General features: G+C 40.5%; 1 protein-coding gene across 6 annotated transcripts in view; it reads left to right on the top strand.

Annotated features, from left to right (window-relative positions):
- Tjp2 (tight junction protein 2) overlaps positions 1-22,123 on the top strand; it is a 122,062-nt gene that overhangs the window by 86,765 nt on the left and 13,174 nt on the right. For all 6 annotated transcript variants that reach the window (XM_078047554.1, XM_078047553.1, XM_078047559.1 and 3 more), the window contains 13 exons: positions 357-978; positions 4,374-4,477; positions 5,942-6,095; positions 9,238-9,346; positions 9,445-9,575; positions 10,298-10,364; positions 11,302-11,452; positions 15,003-15,111; positions 16,262-16,472; positions 17,490-17,677; positions 18,126-18,221; positions 19,243-19,322; positions 20,538-20,748. In XM_078047554.1, coding sequence (XP_077903680.1) covers positions 357-978; positions 4,374-4,477; positions 5,942-6,095; positions 9,238-9,346; positions 9,445-9,575; positions 10,298-10,364; positions 11,302-11,452; positions 15,003-15,111; positions 16,262-16,472; positions 17,490-17,677; positions 18,126-18,221; positions 19,243-19,322; positions 20,538-20,748 — 2,233 coding nt within the window. The remainder of the gene's footprint in view (positions 1-356; positions 979-4,373; positions 4,478-5,941; positions 6,096-9,237; positions 9,347-9,444; positions 9,576-10,297; positions 10,365-11,301; positions 11,453-15,002; positions 15,112-16,261; positions 16,473-17,489; positions 17,678-18,125; positions 18,222-19,242; positions 19,323-20,537; positions 20,749-22,123) is intronic.

Raw genomic sequence — 22,123 nt, 5'->3', positions numbered from 1 at the left:
TCTGAGGCTTTTTGCTCTCGATGGAATCAGGTGTTCTTATTATTCTCCATTTGAGACAGGGAATGCAGAGCCTTCACAGTTATTGTCTTATTTTAACTCCCTGAGGTTTTAACTGACTCTGGTTCCTGATGAGAAGACTTAGTGCACAGGCAGGGTCATAGCTGATTGTTTAAGAGACAGAGGGTTATTTTTGTTTGTTTGTTTGTTCGGGGGTGGGGGGTATTTTTCTTCATTTTCTGATGCTGTGAGTGAAGAGGGACCTGTTTTATTGAAACTAGAACCAGCACCCTGACCACCTCCTTCTCTGTGTTGAATTGCGGCTGTCCTGCATCCAACAGTGTCTGCCTTGTTGACAGGTAGTCAAGAGGCCCCGGAAGGTGCAGGTGGCGCTGCCGCAGGGCAGCCCACCCCTCAGTCAGGATGACCGGGCTTTTGAGGCGATGGACGACTTTGATGGTGGAAGTTTCCGCAGCGGGTACAGCGAGAGGAGCCGGCATAGCAGCCACGACCGGCTGAGCCACAGCTGGGAGGACGAAAGGGGCCGTCCCTACCAGCGGGCATACAGCCGGGAGCAGGACCGCAGCCGCGACCGCAGCCGCGGCCGGAGCCTGGAGCGCGGCCTGGACCAGGACTATGGACGCGCCCGAGACCGCAGTCGTGGCCGGAGCCTGGAGCGCGGCCTGGACCAAGGCTTTGGACCACCTCGGGACCGCAGCCGTGGCCGGAGCATTGACCGGGACTACGAGCGGGCCTATCACCAGGCCTACGAGCCCGAAGATCGCACCTACAGCCCTCCCACCGAGCACCGCCGCAGGGCGCAGCCCGATGCCCGCTACGAGGGCGCCAGGAGCCACAGCCGAGAGCACCTGCATTCCCGCAGCCCCAGCCCCCAGCCCAGGGCTCGGCCAGAGCACACCGGCCAGTCAGACTCGGACAGGCCCATTGGGGTCCTTCTGATGAAAAGCAAACCTAATGAAGGTAGGTGGAAAACAAGCACTGTGCTACTAGTTATAACCAGCTCTTCCATAGCACCTCCTAGGTGCCCAGCTTTGACCTCAGTGCCGGTCACCTGTTGGCTCATTTAATTCTTACAAACTGCACCCTGAGGGAGCACCGCCTGTACCATTATTTTATAGACAAAGAAACAGGCATAGAAGAGTCCATTGCCCTGTGCAATAGTTTCACCATGGCAAAACCAGGCTCTCCAAGTTTGGCTTTGCATGACCAGGCCAGTGGTTCTCTAAGTAGCATATCACCTGGACACTTGTTACAATGCAGATTCTTAGGCCTCACCCCAGCCCCATGGAATCAGAAACATGGAGTGGCCCTGGGGCCTGCAGGTAGTGGGCTTCTCAAGCTAGAGAAACCAAGAGAGAAGACAGTACTCCAGCACTTCTTGATTTTCTGTTCTATGCCAGGAGCTATGCTGGGTAAATATTCTCTTATTTAATCCTTATAAGAAGCCTGTGTGGAAGGAGGTTTTATTCTAGTGCTGTAGGTCAGGAATACCATGATACAGGGAGGTGTTTGGGTAGATCTGTGGTGGAGGTGGTCTCTCAAAACTCTATATTGCAGCTAGAGAAGCAGTTAGCGCCTGTATTTCATAGGTGAAGATTCTGAGACTCAGATGGGGAAGCAACTTGCTCGTCTTGAAGCCAGTATGTAGATGGTGGAGCTAGAACTCAAACTCCATCCCCTGGGAGTAGCTGATAGGAGATCAGTAGGTGAGTGAACAGGGCTTGAGAGCCTACTGTTGAGCTAGTCCTAGCATCAGTTCTTGTCTTCTGACTTAAAATTTCTTCTAACATATCTTATCTCCTTTTGCTCTCCAATGGTTATTTCTAGAGAAAAAAAGATGAAAAGTGCCCCCACCCCCATGCAAAGTGAAAGTGAAAGACCTCTTGCTTTTCAGTTTGGGGATTTGCATTTAAATAGCCTGCCAAATGAGAGGGCTTGTTTTCTCTGAATTTTTCATAAAGGGTTGAGTTATATAACCAGGTGCCTATTGAAATAACTGAAGAATAATGTGAGGGGCTGAGTGGGGTTGAGGGTGAGAAAATAAAGCTGAAAGCTGAGAACGCATCATCCTGAGGAAGGTGCATCTTAGGTGTAATGATTTCACAGAATTTTTATGACTCTTGTGAGGAGGTGATCATTCAAGAACCCTCAAGCAGAATAAGAACCACCCTGTGTCTAGATTGACAGATGGGATGTAGAGAAGTTTTGAGAGTGAGAATATGATAAGAGACACCTCTTTAAGAGTCTGACCCCATGCTTTGGGGCATGCACCCAGGATCTTAAGTTCCTGAATGCACTGCTTTTCAAACTTCTCCTTTCTTTCTCCTTTTGCTCTTCCTCTACCTTCTTCCCTCTTTCCCTAGCTCCTGCCATGAAAATAACTATTTCTTGTAAATAATCATAGAAGCACCTCCACGTCAAAAACTTTAACAGAAGTTTGGTGGAACATTACCTAAGTGTGGTGTACCTGAGAATTCCATTACATTAAATTTTTAAAATACTGGTTGCAGCCCACTAAGTTGATCTCAAACCCCACAATTTAGAAACACATTATCCTAAGAGACTGCCCCCAACATAACCAGTCTTAGTAAATCAAGGGGAAAAAAAGGGGGTTATGCCTCTGTGTTCATACAGTGTTTTGCTCTTTCTTGGCCATTTTGTTCTCCAAATCAGGAAATCACTATATAAACAATTCCACTTCTTTGTGTGTGTGTGTGTGTGTGTGTGTGTGTGTTTTGTGGGGGGAGCATTTGCTGGGGACTGCACCCAGGGCCTCACATGTGCTAGGAAAGTGCTCTCCCACTGAACTACAGCCTCAGCCCTCCACTTTAAAAGAATTTTTTTTCTCCCTTTGCTAAGATTATGTAATAACTTAGCTTTCACTGTCTAGTGTGCATAAGAATAGTGTGCATAAGAAGTTCAACAATAGGTCAGACATACATTTGATTAAGGAAAAAATACCATCAATTCATAGGCTCACTTCATTGGGCACCATATCACCTTGCATATCAAGGTCTTAGAAGCTGGTCTGCTGATTTCTTCATTTAAGAAATGCCCACACATACATTAACAAATCTATTTGCAAAGGTATAACAGAAGTGCAATTTTTAAGAAGATAGAGGGGGTATTGATATATAAGAAAGAAATTATTCAGACTTGTCAGCCTTGTGTCCGGGGCTGTGATGCTGTTTGGCCAGTAGAGGGTCATCACCCATGAAGGTAGAGGAGTCCTCACCCTTCCTGTTTGGTATTCTTATCAGCTCCTTGTGTATGTGAGGGATTCAGGTTTACTGTAAACCATCAAAAACTTAATTTTTAAATTTACTTCATAACTTTCCTGAATTAGAGAAAGTTACTGTTTTATAATAAGATTTTCTTTCAGAACAGTGGTGATAATTTTTAAAAAAATGAATGTATTTGTTTTCAGACTTCTAGATTGTGATAGCTTCTTAAAGTAACCAAAATTCATCCTTAAAATGCATGTTCTCACAGGTTTAATAAGGAAAATCAGAATAGTTTGAAGAACATTTAAAATATTTAAAAACACACATCCTTAGTTAATGTGTTATTTTCATTTGATGGTAATGCCAAGTGCATGAACACCCAGAGCTCTGCTGGCTTTAGTTGAATTCTTTCAGAATTGCCTTGCCTGTCGTACTGCTTTTCTTCACACACTGAACTTTCAGCGCATGACCCTGTACCGGTTACATTGTTACAGAAGGGAGTATTGCGTACTTCCTTTTGGGGGCAGCCTCATTGTCAGCAGAAGATGTGCTGAGTTGCTTTTTTGTTTCCAACATTTTATTTGAAAAGTATTAATTTTGTAGCTTACACCTATAGCCTTCACCCAGTTCTACCAATTGTTAACATTTTGCTACATTTGCTTTCTATGTCCTTTTCCTCCCTTTTTTCTTTGAACCCCCTTGAAAGTAACTTATAAGCAGCTTCACTCATTACCAGTAAATATTCCAGCAGGTGAAATCTCTCAAGAATAAGAACATTCTCCTATATCACAATGCCACTGTCACACTTAAGGAAATAAACATTAATAGCCCGTCATATATTATAATATAGCTCATTTTGGAATTAGTCCAAAATATTGTGACCCATCCCCTCCCCTGTGCTGGATCAAGGATCTATGGAGTTCATGCACTGCCTTTGGCTTTTATGTCTCTTTTTAAATGTGGAATAATTCCTCTGCCTCTCTCTTTTTTTTTTTTTAAATGACCTTGATTTTTTTTTTAAATAAGAGTCTAGGCCCATACAATAGAACATTCCACATGATATTAATTTTTTGTAATTTTTAAAATACTAGTTAGGCTGACATACGTGTGTATTTATGTTTTTGTTTCTAGAGTATGGTCTCCGGCTGGGGAGTCAGATCTTCATCAAGGAGATGACCAGAACAGGTCTGGCAACTAAAGATGGCAATCTTCATGAAGGGGACATAATTCTCAAGGTGGGTGGATGAGGACAGAGAACAGCTATGTTCCTAAATGCATTCCTAGTATGCAACTCCATGTTCAAATGCCAATAAAGAAAAACTTGGCTGTGTTGGGAATCAATAGGAAGAGCAGCACAGCAAGATGATTTTATCAGAAAATCCAGACTCAGGGCTGTAGGTATAGTACTATGGTAGAGCACATGCCAGGCCCTGAGTCCCATCCCCAGCACTGAGGGGGAAAAAAAGAAAAAGAAGAAAAACCAGAGAACTAACCTATATAATGTATCCATTTGCTCATTGCTCTTTTGAACTACTTTAATGTCACTTACTTTACTTACTCTATTTATTTATTTATTTATTTCCCCCTAGTTGTAGATGGACAGAATGCCTTTATTTTATTTGTTTATTTTTATGTGGTGCTGAGGATCAAACCCATGCCTCACCCATGCTAGGCAAGCACTCTGCCACTAAGCTACAGCTCTAGCCCCTTTAATGTCACTTTTTAAAAGAAACCTCAAAAAATACTGTCTCTTTTCCTGTTGACTTAAAGTTGAGGTTTTTACTCCTTAAAATAAGGAAAGATGAAAGGGAGAGTGATAGTATATGAATGCTGATTAAATTTAATAGTTATCGTAAACCTCTCCAGTGAGGAAACATGTTCCAGTAGTAAACCAAACAATTGTCTTAAGCTTGCAAGTTAAATAAATTAGCAGAGTATACTGCAGCTTTTACATGGTTGCATTTGGGAGCCAGGTATTCAGGATTACGTTTAATTTAAAAGATAATTGTTGTTTATTTATTTTTACTCAATGCATTATAGTTATATATAAAATTGGAATGCATTGTTGAAGACCAGTAGAATAGGGGAAGGGGCTCAGGGAAGGGAGGAGGGAAGGGAAGGAAATAGTACTGGTATTGAAATGGAGAAAATTATGTTATATGCATTTATGAATATGTCAGCATGAACCCCATTTTTTAATAACTTTATTTATTTATTTATTTTTATGTGGTGCTGAGGATCGAACCCAGGCCTTGTACATGCGACACGAGCGCTCTACCGCTGAGTCATAACCCCAACCCCAAACCCATTATTATGTATAACTAGTGCATTAAGTTTTTTAAGTGTTATTTTCTTAGAGGATTAATTTCCATTTTTCTTATTAACAGTTTTGGTTTTTAAGTTTGCTATGTCTGTAATGGAATGTGAAATTCTGGAGAGTAAGAATTATGGATTCTCTACCCAGGACGTGCAGATTAACTTTTTTATGCATAATATACCTGCAACATAATAAACAAAAATATTCATTGCCTAAGGTTAAAAAAAAAATTTTGTTTTTTTTTTTATTCAATGATCCTAAGTCCAAGTCTGTCTGAGTATCTGAGCAAAACCTTTATGTTTGTAGAAGCAAAACATATAAATTGCATGCTTAGCTGTGAAAATTCTACTGTATATAGCATGATTATTTTTCATAAATACAGATCAATGGAACTGTCACTGAGAACATGTCTTTAATGGATGCACGAAAATTGATAGAGAAGTCCAGAGGAAAACTCCAGCTCGTTGTGTTGAGAGATAGCAAGCAGACCCTCATCAACATCCCCTCACTAAATGACAGTGACTCTGAAATAGAAGGTAAGGAAAAAGGATGGTGGGGAGCTTAGCCAAAAGTCAGTAGGACCATTGGCCTTGCATTCTCATCCGGTTAGCAAAGCCAGCCAGTCAGAAGTTGAATTTCGGGGCTGGGGATGTGGCTCAAGCGGTATCGCGCTCGCCTGGCGTGCGTGCGGCCCGGGATCGATCCTCAGCACCACATACAAAGATGTTGTGTCTAAGAAAAAATAAATAAATGTTAAAAAAATTAAAAAAAAAAAAAGAAGTTGAATTTCCAGTGAAGTGTTCTCTTTTAAACTTTAATTTCAAAAGTTAAGTGTTCGGTTGTTATTTGTTTATTAAGTGTCTACTGAAATTAGGTTTCCAGTATGAAATTCTGGTGCACTTGTAAACTCCCAGAGAACTCTTAATTAAGCCACTGAAATCAAAACCTGTAGTGGGAAGGTGGCATGCACCTGTAGTCCCAGCCACCTTGGAGTGTGAGATGGGAGGATCCCTTGAGCCCAGGAGCCTGGGCAACATACACCCTGATTCAAGAAAAGAAATACATGTCTGAGCAGTTCGGAGAACTAACCTGTATAATGTATCAGTTTGCTCATTGCTCTTTTCCTGCATTTGCTTGTGTGTTTTTTTAAAAGTGGCTGTTAGTATTTCCAATAGAGAAGGCAATCTGGAGTATAACTAACATATGTGCACACTGTAATAAAGAATCAGTCCAGATAGCTCGATATTGTGGTGTTCAATCCAGGTCACCTTTTCTCTTTTTAAAAGTTATATTCATTTCTCTAATATGAATTATATATACGCCATAAGGAGTCATATTCTATCCTGCTTGACCATTCACTATTATTTTTGTGCAGAAAAGTTGAGAAAATGTTAAGTTTCTAAGATTTCAAACAAGCTTTTGGTTTTTAAAAAAGAATTTCAAATAACCGAATCAACAAATGGGCCAAGGACCTGAACAGACACTTCTCAGAGGAGGACATAACAACCAATCAACAAGTACATGAAAAAATGCTCACCATCTCTAGCAGTCAGAGAAATGCAAATCAAACCACCCTAAGATACCCATCTCACTCCAGTAAGATTGGCAGCCATTATGAAGACAAACAACAAGTGCTGGCGAGGATGTGGGGAAAAGGGTACACTTGTGCATTGCTGGTGGGACTGCAAATTGGTGCGGCCAATTTGGAAAGTAGTATGGAGATTCCTTGGAAAGCTGGGAATGGAACCACCATTTGACCCAGCTATTCCCCTTTTCAGACTGTTCCCTAAAGACCTTAAAAGAGCATACTACAGGGATACTGCTACATTGATGTTCATAACAGCACAATTCACAATAGCTAGACTGTGGAACCAACCTAGATACCCTTCAATAGATGAAAGGATAAAAAAAAATGCATTTATACACAATGGAGTAGTCCTCTGCACTAATGACAAAATGACAAAATCATGGCATTTTCAGGGAAATGGATGGCATTAGAGCAGATTATGCTAAGTGAAGCAAGCCAATCCCTAAAAAACAAATGCCAAATGTCTTCTTTGATATAAGGAGAGCAACTAAGAACAGAGCAGGGAGGAAGAACATGAGAAGAAGATTAACATTAAACATGGACGAGAGGTGGGAGGGAAAGGGAGAGAGAAGGGAAATTGCATGGAAATGGAAGGAGACCCTCATTGTTATACAAAATTACATATAAGAGGAAGTGAGGGGAAAGGGAAAAAAAACAAGGGAGAGTAATGAATTACAGTAGATGGGGTAGAGAGAGAAGATGGGAGGGGAGGGGAGGGGAGAGGGGATAGGAAGGAGATAGGAAAGGCAGCAGAATACAACAGACACTAGTATGGCAGTATGTAAAAACGTGGATGTATAACCAATGTGATTCTGCAATCTGTATACAAGGTAAAAATGGGAGTTCATAACCCACTTGAATCAAATATATGAAATATGATATGTCGAGCTTTGTAATGTTTTGAACAACTAATAATAAAAATTTAAAAAAAAAGAATTTCTTTTTAAAACATAAAAATTTGGGCCTGGAGTTGTGGCTCAGTGGTAGAGCACTTGCCTAGCACATGTGAGGCACTAAATTTAATTCTCAGCACCACATAGAAATAAATGAATAAAATAAAGGTCCATCAACAACTAAAAATATATTGTAAAAAAATAATTTAAAACTTAAAAATTAATTTGATCTCCAGCATATCAAAAGTCTGGTCATGTGGTCACTGCCAAGAGTGCAATTCAGGAAAGCTAAAAGATTGTGAGGATTAACCCCAGTATCTTAGGAGTTTGCAGTTTATTTCCATGCTACTCAGAGTGTGGTCCCCAGCACCTCAGTAGCATTAGTGTCATCCGGGAGATTGATAAAACTGTAGAATCTCAAGCCCTACCCCAGAACAACTGTGCCTCAGGAAGATCCCTAGGTGATCTGTATACACATTAAGGTTTGAGAAGCATTCATCTATTTGGTGGGAATGAGCAAATATGTAATACAGTACAGCTGGTCTTCCAGGTCCTTGATTCTGTATCCCCAGATTCAGTCAACCACAGATTGAATATATGTGGAAAAAACAATTCCATCAGGTTCCAAGAAACAAAACTTGAATTGAGCACTGTGCTGAATCTACATAAATGTAGTAATATTTGGGCACACTCTGCCAAAGCCTCTTGTCATTTCACATATTCAATCTCTCAGTACTCATTGCTTAATACCTCTTTTTCTTGTTATTTTGCTATTTACCTAGCATTTATATTGTATCAGGCATTATAAGTCATCTTTAGATGTATCTTTAGAGTATACAGGAAGATGTGTGTAGGTTACTTGCAAATACTATGCCATTTTATATAAAGGACTTAAGCATCTGCAGATTTTGGCTGTAGTGAGCCTGAAACTGTTGTCCTGCAGATGTTGAGAATTGACTATAACTGAATTTTCATCCTTCAGAAGCAGTTATAAAGGAATGTGGGATGAAAAGAGAAATGTACAGTTCTGAATCTGACTTCCTCTATATTAATTTTTAATGCCCTTCCCTTAAGGTTAACTTCTTTTTTTTTTCCTGAGTCTCTTACATTTCCCATATCTCCTACTGAGGAAATAGCATAATTTCTGATACATATCTTAAATATTTTACTATAAAAGTCTTTTTTTTTTTGAAACAGATGTCTCAGAAATAGAGTCAAACCGATCATTTTCTCCAGAAGAGAGACGCCAGCAGTATTCTGATTATGATTATCATTCCTCCAATGAGAAGCTGAAGGAAAGGCCAAGGTGAGATGACATGTATTTCCCTTGCACACTGGGGAGCTACACACATGCGTGTTTGTGTATCTATTACCTCTGAGATGTTAACATAACCTATGCTTTAGTTCAAGGGAGGACACGTCCAACAGATTGTCCAAAATGGGCGCCACACCCACTCCATTCAAGTCCTCTGGGGACACTGCAGCTGCAGTTGTCACAGAAACCAACAAGGAACCCAGATACCAAGAGGAACCAGGTGAGGCTTTAAGACCACTCATTTTGGGGGAGCCTATGGTTTGAATCCAGGATATTGTACATGCAAAGTGCATCCTGCACCACTGAGCTAGACCCCGAACTTGAGACATTCATTGTCAACACTTGAGTTTAGAATCATGAGATTTAGAGAGTGGTTTGAAAGGGAGAGAGAAATTATAAAAAAAACAAAACAAACAAACAAAAAAAACAAACCCTCATTCTTAAAATGGTTGAGTCCATCCTCTTTTAATGCCATCAAAATTGATCATATTTGACATATTTGATGGGTGACAGTCCTATTGCTTTCATCCATGATCCCAAACTCATCACCCTAACTCTGCCACCCTGCAGTTATCATCCTGTTTAGTGTGCATAAATATTTATACCTGGGAAATATGTAGTCTCATTATATGATCTTTTAGTTCTAGAAAATATTGTCATCTTATACATGTGCACATTGCATTTTGGTGGTTTGTTTCTCTTCTTACAATTTTGAGAAAGTATTAGGACCTGCTAATGCTTCAAAATTAAGTTTCACCATAACCCATTATGTCCCATCATTCCAGATGTGGGTACCTATGTGAGTACCTATAAAAGCTTAAGCAGCAAAAAGACCATTTATGGTAACTTTGAAATAATATTTGAATATTTATTATGTTTTGAAATTTAGAAACTGTCTCTTGCTCATCACATCAGTAACAATGGATGTTTTGTATTCCACAGTTCCTCAACCCAAACCAGCTCCAAGAACTTTTCTTCGTCCTAGTCCTGAAGATGAAGCAATATATGGGTATATATCCCCCTCCCCCTTTGTGGATGGACACCATACCTTTATTTTATTTGTTTATTTTTGTATGGTGCTAGGGATCAAACTCAGTGCCTCACAAATGCTAGGCAAGTGCTCCACAGCTGAGCTATAACCCCAGCTCCTCTTTCTCTTTCTTTTTTTCTCCTGTTTTCTTTTCCACACTGCTCATCTCCTTAACTGAAATCCAGAAGAATAGGTTTCTTTACCAGCTACCTTTAACCAACCTGTACTGCTGATATTTATGAGAGTGGAATCATTTTTTTGAAAAGCAACTTGTGGAACTAGGTGAACTTGGTGATGATGATGTTCCCTGCTTGCCTGCCTACTTCTCCAGAATATTATTTTGAATATTTGCTTTTGGCAGAGGCATAGCCCCAAACAGGTGAAGCATTGTTAAACTGTGGTGCCTCAGTAGTGGCTGCAGTGACATGATGATCCCATTGTGGGGAAGGGAATGGAGGTAACCAGGGCTCTGCACTTGATAATGAGCCTCTGATTCAATGGTGTCAGGAGCAGCAGCTGTATTAGGACCAGCTTCTATGGACCAGCTTCTATGTCTTCATTTGACAAAAGCTGAGGATACCTGTAGGTTTTTGTTTAAAAGAATCCTAAACTGAGTGTTGGGTAGCTTAATTTTGGCCCTAATTCTCCCCTTTGTTTGCTTTCTCATCTTAAATAAGCTGATGCAAACATTTTATATTTCACCTTCTTCAGTAATGTGAGCCTGCTGGTATTCACCTAACTGTCCCAAGGAGGATAAAATCGTAGAATAGATGAGAAAAATGAGATGAATGTCACCTATAAATTGCTCTGTAGATAGACAAAATTAAATCTCTCGTCTGCTAGTGTGCCCTCTCCCCTCCCCTTTGAAAAATGATCTCTCATCTCTTTTTTTTTCCTGGAACCAAACTTGTTGCAGCCCTAACACCAAAATGGTGAAGTTCAAGAAGGGAGACAGCGTGGGCCTCCGGTTGGCTGGTGGCAACGACGTTGGGATATTTGTTGCTGGCATTCAAGAGGGCACATCTGCAGAGCAGGAAGGCCTTCAGGAGGGAGACCAGATTCTGAAGGTGAGGGAAGTGCAGCCCTGTTTCCAGAAGTCTCTTGCTGGGTGGGCTTTTCTGGGTGTTCTTTCACAAGGAGGTGGTCATCTTGTGAAAACAGTCAGTGACAAGTGTGTTGATGTCCAGCCCTGAGGTCTTGTCTCACATAGGCCCTGTCTCATCTGCCCTAGAATCCAAAACTCATTCCTTGGTCTGCAAGAGTTTATAATGTTTAAGACACTATGAATTTAGTAGTTTGATTAATGAAAAAAGTCAAGAGTCTAATTAAGAACCTGCAAGAAAGAAATTTCAATGGGTCTTGTGACCTAACTGAATAGGCATGACTATTAACATCAGACCTTGTTATCTGAGCCTGGCTCCAGCCTCTCAGTAATTCTGTGACCCTGGCTCACCCTGAGATGTGGTTTCCAGGTCTCTTGAGTGGAGATGAGAATACCTACCTCTCAGGAACCCTGGCAAGATTAAAAGAGAGTACTTCTAAGGCCCAGAGCACAGTTCCTGGCAGATGACACACAGCTGCCACTCAGTATGTTGTTTGCTTTTAAAACCATCCAGGAAAAGAATTCCTGGTTCATAACATTTCGGTAGTTTTTTTCTGTTTCTCTTTATTCTTTTTGCAGTACTAGGGATTAAACCCAGAGCCTTGGGCCTGCTTCTCAAGCACTCTACCCCTGAGCTACATCCCTAGCCCAACATATTGATCGTTTTATTAAAATTGCTGTATGTTTGTATAATCAGTTGATGTTAAACAATTAAAAAATAACTCAATTTTGATATTTAAAGCCAAGTACGCCATTGGTATAGACATAAAGCATTGCTAGAGAACTGTTTTCATTGAAATTTTGGAATTTCTTTCCATTCCTGTTTTTTGTTTGTTTGTTTGCTTTTTCCTTGTTAATTTTAGTGGAAAACCCATATGTCATTTACTGAGGGTCTGGTGAGTGCTTCTAGGCTCAAAGGAGAGGAGAGAGAAATTCACAGAACCCTAGAGAAAACGGCAAAGTACAAAAACAGATGGCTGCTTCCTTCTCAGCACTTGGCTCCATGGCAGTAGTTCAGATTTCATTTCTGGAGTAGGGGAAGGGCAGACCTTGATCATGAGCTTTGCTAAAGCTTTCCAGTGAAACTCTAGACCCTCCTTGGCTCCAGTTGGGCTCCTAGAAGACTTGCGCCTTGAGTAAACTCGCTACTTGAGTGTAGCACATGATCCTAGGAAACATGCGCCACCAAATGCTGCTGATAAAAATCCTGTCCAGGTGCCAGCGCATACCACTTTACGCTCAGTAAATATGCTAATGAAGAAGAAGCATATTTCCTAACTGCTGTGAAGCCTTCGGGTGTCTGCTGGAGATCTGGAGCTTTTGCTCTTTGACGTTCAAGGATAAAATGAATCTGTCCTCTTTGCGTTGGGGAGTTGGTGTCGGGGGGACAGTGTTTTCTAAATTTTCTAGTGAGCTCATATAGGGATTTAATAGTCCCACCTCCCTGTTTGTCATTATTAAAGACAGGGAGTGTCACTTAATGGGTAAAAAGTCATATTACTCAGCATTTATATTTAAGAAATGGTTGTTTCCTGATCTCACTCTGGTGACAAGGAAGAAACTGTGGGAACTGGCTTCTTTTGCAGTAATCCTGTATGGGGAGGTCAGGTGGTGAGGAGGTCCTCTTTCAAGGGTGGGAATAAATTTTCTATGGACTACAAAAGGAGCCCTGAGCTCTGCAAAAGGGTGAAAAAGATTGGGTTTGCCTATCAGGGCGGAGAAGCTGGTGCACAATGGTGAGCTGTAGCTGATACAGGATCCTGTAGGCTCACAGCAAACCGGACTGGACCCTGTGGACTACTAAATAGCTCATGAAAGAGGATATTTATCGGAAAGGATGGTGTGGTCTAACCCTCAAAGCGCAAAAGTGCTGCCCTGGCTCTTTTCACTTTCATTTGTTTCTGTGCTGCTTTTCATGCCCAAACTGAATCTGGGAGGTGAACTGTGTTCATAGACTGATGGCATTTTTCAGTTGGAGGGTTTCTAAGTGTGGCTCTGTTCTGCTTTGTAAAGGTGACAGATTAATGTGTGGAATGAAAGCAAGAGTGGGCTGTGCTACCGTGTAATGTCTTACCCAAAATAGAAATATGTTTATTTTTTCCCTGCTTGGCTTGACCCATCTCATTGCTTATTATTTATCTGGTATGGTTGTCATTTATCTTTCAGAAACCTTTATGGGATGGAAGAGAGGGGAAAATAATTTTATTTAGTTTTAAACCAATAAAGCTATCTCACATGATTTCATTTTGACCTTTGTGGTTTTTTACCTGATTGATGTTTAGCCTCATGTGGCCATAGAGATGGGCAGAGGGACTTCTGATGTCCTTGCCCTTACCCCATGGCCCTGGTTTATTTAAGTAAATAAATATAAGCATCTACAGCTCATATAAAATCATATATGTAGCCGTACAGAAATACAGAAACCACATGAGGAAAGATTAGCACCAAAGTTCAATGATCCCTATTTGGGGACAGAGAGGTGAAAATGACAGTATTTTAAATAATAAATATTGTTACAAAGGAAAAGTTAGCTTGGTTGCTCTAGCAAATCACGTTTTTATTTATTTTTTTCTTTTTTAAAGCCTCAGATTAGTTTCAGTCTAATGCCTACTTTCACTTAATCACACATTTGGCCTTAATTAAGGCCCTGAATCAATGATAGTTTAAAAGTAATAAAGCAGTTTTTTTTTTTTATGATTGAAAGGATTTTGTAGCTCTCAATAACTGAAGAAAATATTTCATGGGAATTCTGTATTCTGTATCTTTTCATTTCTATAAAATATTATTAAAACATCCAACACTTCAAGATAATTTTAAGGATACAGAATTCTGGTTTCAAAATATTTTTTCTTGTTATTACATTTCAATTTTATTTTCTCTCTAATTTATTTTCCAAATGCCATTTATAGTGATCCCTATTCAATCACTGTGGAATAAATGGGGGCTCTTTGCCAGAAATAGGTGTGAGCCAGAAGCTTATGTTATATAAGACCATGTATTAGACTAATGGTCTTTCATAAGGTTGATGCTCTTCAACTTCATAAACACCCTTTGATTTCATAAACACAGGTTAGATGTCTTTCAGGTGATAGGATCTATAGGAGAAGGATGGATTTGATCAGAATCCTTACTTGTAGATTTTATTTGGATCACCAGGCTCCTTTACCACAGACCCCACTGCTCCTTATTACACATTACCTTCCTGACCACCTCTATGGGAGACTACAGGAGAGGAGAAGGCAGACATAGCCAAAAGATGGTCCAGGCTGATCCAGTGACAAATCCTTGGTCTAGTGGTTTATTTCTAATTGGACTGGCAATTTGGGGAGGCAAGAAAGTTAGTGGTGCCCATGCAGCTCAGGCCCATGTGGAGGTGCTGGGGAGGGTATGAGTAGAGACACTAAGGACCTTGGTACGTCCTTGTTTTGCTTTGGAAGACTGACAAGAACAGAGAGACTAGGTCACTTGACATCTAACTATGAAATCTCTCTCCTCCTGTTTTTCCTTTCTATCAGGTGAACTCACAGGACTTCAGAGGGCTGGTCCGGGAAGATGCTGTACTCTACCTGTTAGAAATCCCCAAAGGTGAAATGGTGGTCATTTTAGCTCAGAGCCGAGCTGATGGTGAGCATGTTTGGTCATTTAATTTACTTGGGGGAGGTGGGAAGGATGAAAGAGGTGTCTTGGAGCCAGAATAGGAAAATTCAGGAGTTTTGATCTTTTGATTTTGAAATGTCAAGATCCATTTCAAAAAATTGAAATGGATCTTGACACCTAATCCCAGAGTCACAGGTATATATGGAGAAAATTTGAGTGTTGCTTAACTTTGTACAAAAATGATTCCTCCCCATCTACTGAAATAATTTCATTGGCATGTCAGTTTGGAATTAAACTGCTTTTCTGAACAGTGATAGGCCATTAAGTTTTGCCTGGAATTATTAGTAATTTTCCATATAACGGGTAACCAGAGCCACACCAACTGTTGGCTCCCACCTTGACCAATGTAACAAGTTGCTTTGTCTTCTCGGGCCTTGTTGTCATCTGTAAAGTGGGGGGCCACCATAGTCTCTTCCCTGCCCATTTCAGAGGGTTGATTGACAACTGTATTAGTCAGAGTTTTCTAGAGAAACAACTCATGGGAGACGTTGGAACCAGTAGGATTTATTATAAGAAATTGGCTCTTAGGATCATAGAGGCTGGCATATCCCAAGATCTGCAGGGTGAATTAAAGGTAGGGACCCTGTAGAGCCAGTTGGAAGGTTTAACCAGGACAGTATGGTTCCATTACAGAGGCTGGGGAGAGCTGAGTTCTCAGTTTGAAGGCTACCAAGAGAGAAGAGCAGTGCCCTCTTAACTTGAGGGTGGGTCTCATTTTTTGCTCTATTCAGGGCTTCAGCTGATTGGATGAGGCCCACCCACATTAGTGAGGACAATATGCTTTACTCAGTCTATCCATTTAAATAATTACTCTCATCCCAAAATACTTTCCCTCTAGAAACATGTAGAAACACCCTCTAGAAACATTTGGAATAATGTTTTGACCAAATGTCTGGGCATCCCTAGCCCAGGTTATTTGAGACATAACATTGACCATCTCAGCAGCTCATGTAGTTGGTTATATATCCTTCTTCCTGTTAGAGCTGTGATTCCTGTAGGCCCATGCACTGGGTTCACTGGATGCAGGAAGGTGAAGTGGGTAATCAGAGATGGGAGAAACCAGAACTCTGGAAAGATCTTTAAACCAAATGCAGCAAACCATGCTTTTGCCTTTCAGTCTATAGAGACATCCTGGCTTGTGGCAGAGGGGATTCATTTTTTATAAGAAGCCACTTTGAATGTGAGAAGGAAACTCCACAGAGCCTGGCCTTTACCAGAGGGGAGGTCTTTCGAGTGGTAGATACTCTGTATGACGGCAAGCTGGGCCACTGGCTGGCCGTGAGGATCGGGAATGAATTGGAAAAAGGCTTGATCCCCAACAGAAGCAGGTACTTCACATTGCACATTTCCACACACCCTTTTAATACCCCCCCCCCCGCCCCACAAGCCCATAGAATCCCTCCCTTCCTGTGTTAGTCAGCTTTCTGTCACTGTGACAAAAATGCCCGAGAAAAACAACTTCAAGGAGGAAAGATTTGTTTTGGCTCATGATTTCAGAAGTTTCAGTCATTCAATTGATCCCATCACTGTGGCCTTGAAGTGAGACAGAACATCATGGTGGGGAGTACGTGGTGGAGTAAAGCTGGAAAAAGGAAGGGATTAGGGACAAGGTACACCCTTTAAGAACGTGCCCCAGTGACCTACTTTCTCTAACTAGGCCCCACTTCCTAAAGTTTTCCCCACTTCCCATTAGTGCCTCCAGCTTGTGACCAAGCACATGAGCCTGTAGGGCACTTTCCAGGTCCAAACTATAAACCCCTCAAATGACCTCTCCCGCATGACCTCATATACTTGTCATCATCTACTTGTTTTGAGAATGTGGCCTGGAACTGGAAATAGCCACCAGCCCGTCTTGCATCACGTGCTTGGTTGTTGGGCTTGACTGTGTCTGACAATTTCCCAAGGAATGTCCACCGCCTTGCACAACATACGCAGGAGGGAATGAGTGGTTGTACTGTCTCTGGTCTCCTCCCTTGGGAGAGGCTATATATCCCAGCGAATGCCTGTTAGTTGGTTTAGGGATCTAGGAAAGATACCTGTATTTTAGTAGGAGTTCCAGTTGTATTTACTATGCATTTACTTACATACCAGGTGAGCCAAATTGAGTGTTTTTATCACTGAACTCCTTCTGGTGGGTTTCATTGAGAACCCTGCCTTTTTTTGGCCTCTGCAGGGAAATGAAGGTCCCCATGTCCTGTCCTCCCCCTTAGAAACATCTTCATTGTCAAGCTGAATCTTCTCTAATCCAAGTTTTTAAGCAAAACTGACTGGATCTGGTTCATGACGTGCACATGTGCCACCTGTCCTGTCTCTAGAGATTCATTTCCCATGCTTTCTTCTCTCAGAGCTGAACAGATGGCCAGTGTCCAGAATGCCCAGAGAGACAATGCTGGGGATAGGGCAGATTTTTGGAGAATGCGTGGCCAGAGATCTGGGGTGAAGAAGAACCTAAGGAAGAGTCGGGAAGACTTAACAGCTGCTGTGTCTGTTAGCACCAAGTTCCCAGCTTACGAGAGGGTCTTGCTGCGAGAAGGTGAGGAGGCCCCGTGGGGCCAGGAAGTGGTCCACCTGGGCTCTGTGCTTGTTCTCCTTCACTTCCAGGCTGCAGTGGTGAAGTCCTAACTTACCTCCATCACTGACACCAAAGGCAGGGTATACAGTTGGAATCATACACTAACATGGAGCCTGACTTCCAAAATAGTACTGTTCAGATTCCTCAGTGGAGGCAAGTTTGCACGACCAAAAAAAAAAAAAAACAAAAAACAACTTTTAATATTACCCATAGCAATGTTTATCTTTAAAAATGGTGGGGATAGTGAAGGCATGTCCTTTAGAAAAGAACTGGGTTCAATTGTGGGTGGGAGAACACAATTTCTCTCATTTAATTAGGTCATTTTCAGAAGCCTATGTAATCCCTTTGCTTCTTACCTGAACAGTGAGGCACATGTGTTATTTTAATGGCCTGTCTTGTTTCATTTCAGCTGGTTTCAAGAGACCTGTGGTATTATTCGGCCCCATAGCAGACATAGCAATGGAAAAGTTGGCCAACGAGTTACCTGACTTGTTCCAAACTGCTAGTAAGTCTGTCAGTGATGTTTTCCAGAATTTTTATTTTGAAAAATTTCTAACATACGTTAAAATCAAAAGAATAATGAACATTCTCATATCTTTCACCTGACCACTGGTTGTTATTAACATTTTGTCATATCCACTTTCTTTCCTCTATAACTTCCATGCAAATACACATACACACACACACTCACTCCCGTACTTATCTTTCTGAACCATTTAGAAATTGAGAACATCTTAACACTTTATTCCTAAATTATATGCATGAATCTCCTAAGAACAAGCACATTCTTTTAAGCAGTCAAAATACCATTACCATATCAGTGGCCAAGAGATTGAACACTGATACAATGATATTCAGGTTGAGAATCCCTAGTCTGAAAGTCTAAGATCCCAAATACTCCAAAATCTGCAGCTTATTGAACACGAACATGGTGTCACAAGTTGAAGATCTCACATCTGACCTCCTGTGACAAATTACTAAAAATACTGCACAAAATTACCTTCAGTTTATGTGTAAAAGATGAAGCAAATGAATTTTGGTTTTATACCTGTATTCCATTTCCTAAATGTTTTTATTATGTATATGCAAATATTTAAAAACCCAAGCCCTTCTAGTTCCAAACATTTCTGATAAGCAAAACTCAACCTGTATGTTATATATAGTCAATTTTTCATATTTCCTCAGTTGTTCCAATTATGTCCCACTTCCAAGAATCATGCATTACATTTGATTTTAATTTTAATTTTTGATTGTGGTTTTTCTTATGTTTCTTTCTTTGTTTTTTTTAACCTTACTCGGAACATTGACAGTTTGAAGAGTCCAAACCAATTGTCTCATAGAGCATTCCCTATCAGATTGGCCTAACCATTTCCCCAGGGTTATCTGTCTGATAAACAAATATTAGGATCCTTCCCACTGCATCACATGAGGAGATACTTAATGTCCGGTGTCCCATTGTTGTTGATGCTAGATTGGAACATTGATTGTCACTTATTTCTAAAATTAGTTCCACTTTGCTTTTGCAGAAACAGAACCCAAAGATGCAGGATCTGAGAAATCCAGTGGAGTAGTTCGGTTAAATACTGTGAGGCAAATTATTGAGCAGGTGAGAAAATTCACTGGAATGGCATGTTATGAGAAAGAATGGGATCATGGTTTGCTACAATCTCTTTTAGGATAAAAATCTAATTTAATAATTATTAAACATTAATGGTAAAAGTTAATGTACATGCAAGCTGTTTCACTGTGAGGAAACCAGTCACTGTTTTGTGGCAATAATGATTTGTCTCTTCAGCATTATACCAAATAACCTGGGAAGAGTAGCCCCCCTTTATCCAAAGGAGATGCCTTCGAGGGTTCCTTGTGGGCACCTGAAACCATGGATAGTGTCAAACTTTATATATGCTTTGTTTCTTCCTATACATACATATCTATAATGAATTTTAATTTATAAATCAGGCACAGGCTGGGTATGATGGTGCATCTATAATCCCAGTGGCTCAGGAGACTGAGGCAGGAGGATCCTAGTTCAAAGCCAGTTTCAGCAACTTAGTGAGACTGTGTCTCAAAGTGAAAGAGGACTGGGCTGTGGTTAAGTACTCCTAGGTTCAATCCTTGATATTAGCTAGATAGATAGATAGATAGAGAGAGATAGGAAGGAAGGAAGGACATGACCTGGTCAGGTGGCATATGCCTGTAATCCCAGCTACTTGGGAACCTGAGGCACGAGGATCATAAGTTCAAGGCCAGCCCAGGCAATTTAGCGAGACTTTGTCTCAAAAAGGACCAGGGATGTAGCTCAGTGGTAGAGTGCCCCTGAGTTCATTCTCCAGTAACACCAAAAGAAGAAAGAACAGGGTACAGCAAGGGATTGGTAACAATAATGTAACAAAAATTCGAACAATTATAACAATATACTAATAAAGTTACCTGAATGTGGAGTGTCTCTCTCTCTCTCCTCCCTCTCTGTCTGTCTCTCTGTCTGTCTGTCTGTCTCTCTCTCTCTCTCTCTCTCTCTCTCTCTCTGCCTGCCTTATTATAATATACTCACCCTTGTTTTTACTTGCTCTTGACCTGGGGTAATTGAAACTGCAGAAAGTGAAACCCAAATAAGGGGTGGGAAGACTATAATTTTTTTTTACTAAAAGTTATAAACAATCGATAATATTAAAATGGACATACTGTGAGAGGAAATATTTTCTGCCTTTTGATTCCATTTTGCACTTTTTAACTGAAATAGCTTTTACTTATTAAAACAGACTCTCTGATCCTGTGTTACTTGACATAACCACTTATATGTAACTTCTCCCGCCTGTAACAGGATAAGCATGCACTGCTAGATGTGACTCCTAAAGCTGTGGACTTGTTGAATTATACCCAATGGTTCCCAATTGTGATATTCTTCAACCCAGACTCTAGACAGGGCGTCAAAGCCATGAGGCAGAGGTTGAGTCCAGCATCCAACAAAAGTTCTCGCAAGTTATTTGATCAAGCCAATAAGCTCAAGAAAACTTGTGCACATCTTTTTACAGGTAAGTGAAGTTTAAGCTCATCTATGTTCAAAAGTGAGAAAGAGAATTAAAAAAATGAAAGAAGTAAGAAAATAATCTGAATGTAGAGTTTGAAATTGTGCTTGTGACTCCTTCAAAAGTAATTAATGATATCAGGTATACTAGGCCATGATATTCGTTTATTTATAATACGAACTTTATAATTTTGACTACTTGGATGATCAAAATGATCTGTGATGTGGTTGTCAGTGATCATTTTGAAGAGGTTCAGACTTTCATGGGGGAATACAAGGCTAATTATCGAACTTACCTCACTGCCCAGCACCCACAGCTCTAGATTTTGTATCATTGTTCTCTGCTGACCATCAATGCATAACTTACAAAGTGAGAGGAACTTGTCTTAATTATTTAAAAACGTCCCCCCAGAAGAAACTTGAAGAATTTGTATATTGGATGATTTTAAGGATTTGTTATTTTTCTTTTTTTATGTATGATGATAATGTGTGTTTGTATTTTTTTAGTGTTTATTTTTTAGTTATAGGTGAACACAATATCTGTATTTTATTTGTATGTGGTGCTGAGGATCAAACCCAGTGCCTCACTCATGCTAGGTGAGTGCTCTACCTCTGAGCCACAACCCTAGCCTGTGATTGTATTTTAAAAAAACAAAAGAATGCTTATCTTTTAGAGATATATACTAAACAAAATACTTATGGATGATGTAGTAGAATGTCTAGAATTTGCTTCTGTAATCTTCAGGGAGGGGAGAAGATGGTATATAGATAAGGCCAGACTGGCTAGGAATTGTTAGTCGTGAAGTTGCTTGTTGTGTATATGAGTTCATTAAACTGTCCTTTGCTTTTGTGCATGTTTAGAATTTTCCATAACAGGATTTTTTTAAGTCCCTGAAATAAAGACCCATTGCAGCTATTACTCATGAAACTAAAATGGTCTAAAAATATGGCATATTTTAGTAACTGAATATATGTCTGTCTATATAAATGACTAGTTCTGTGAATATGGTATAATTAAGAGTTTAAATGAGTTACATAAAATTTTTGGTCATGCAAGTGCTGTATTTTCTGGGAGCATTATGAGGATACTGCACAGATGTAATACCCATGCAATAATGATGGCTCTTTAGGGTTCAGTGCCAGTTATCATCAACCTTTGTCATATTTGGCATTTCTCTGATACCGAGGAGGAAGTGGGTTTGTAAGTGTGTGTGTGTGTGTGTGTGTGTGTGTGTGTGTGTGTGCGCGTGCGTGCGCGCGCTTGCGCACACACATAAGCCTCTTGTTTTATTGTCACTTGGCTGCTTGTTAAAGATGCATCACTTTCATTCTGGTGAAAACTGACAGTTCAATGAAATGCACAGGAGGAAATGATCCATCAT

Source organism: Ictidomys tridecemlineatus, chromosome 4, assembly GCF_052094955.1.
Source record: "Ictidomys tridecemlineatus isolate mIctTri1 chromosome 4, mIctTri1.hap1, whole genome shotgun sequence".
NCBI classification, from domain to species: domain Eukaryota; kingdom Metazoa; phylum Chordata; class Mammalia; order Rodentia; family Sciuridae; genus Ictidomys; species Ictidomys tridecemlineatus.
This window is presented reverse-complemented; position numbering and strand designations above follow the sequence as displayed.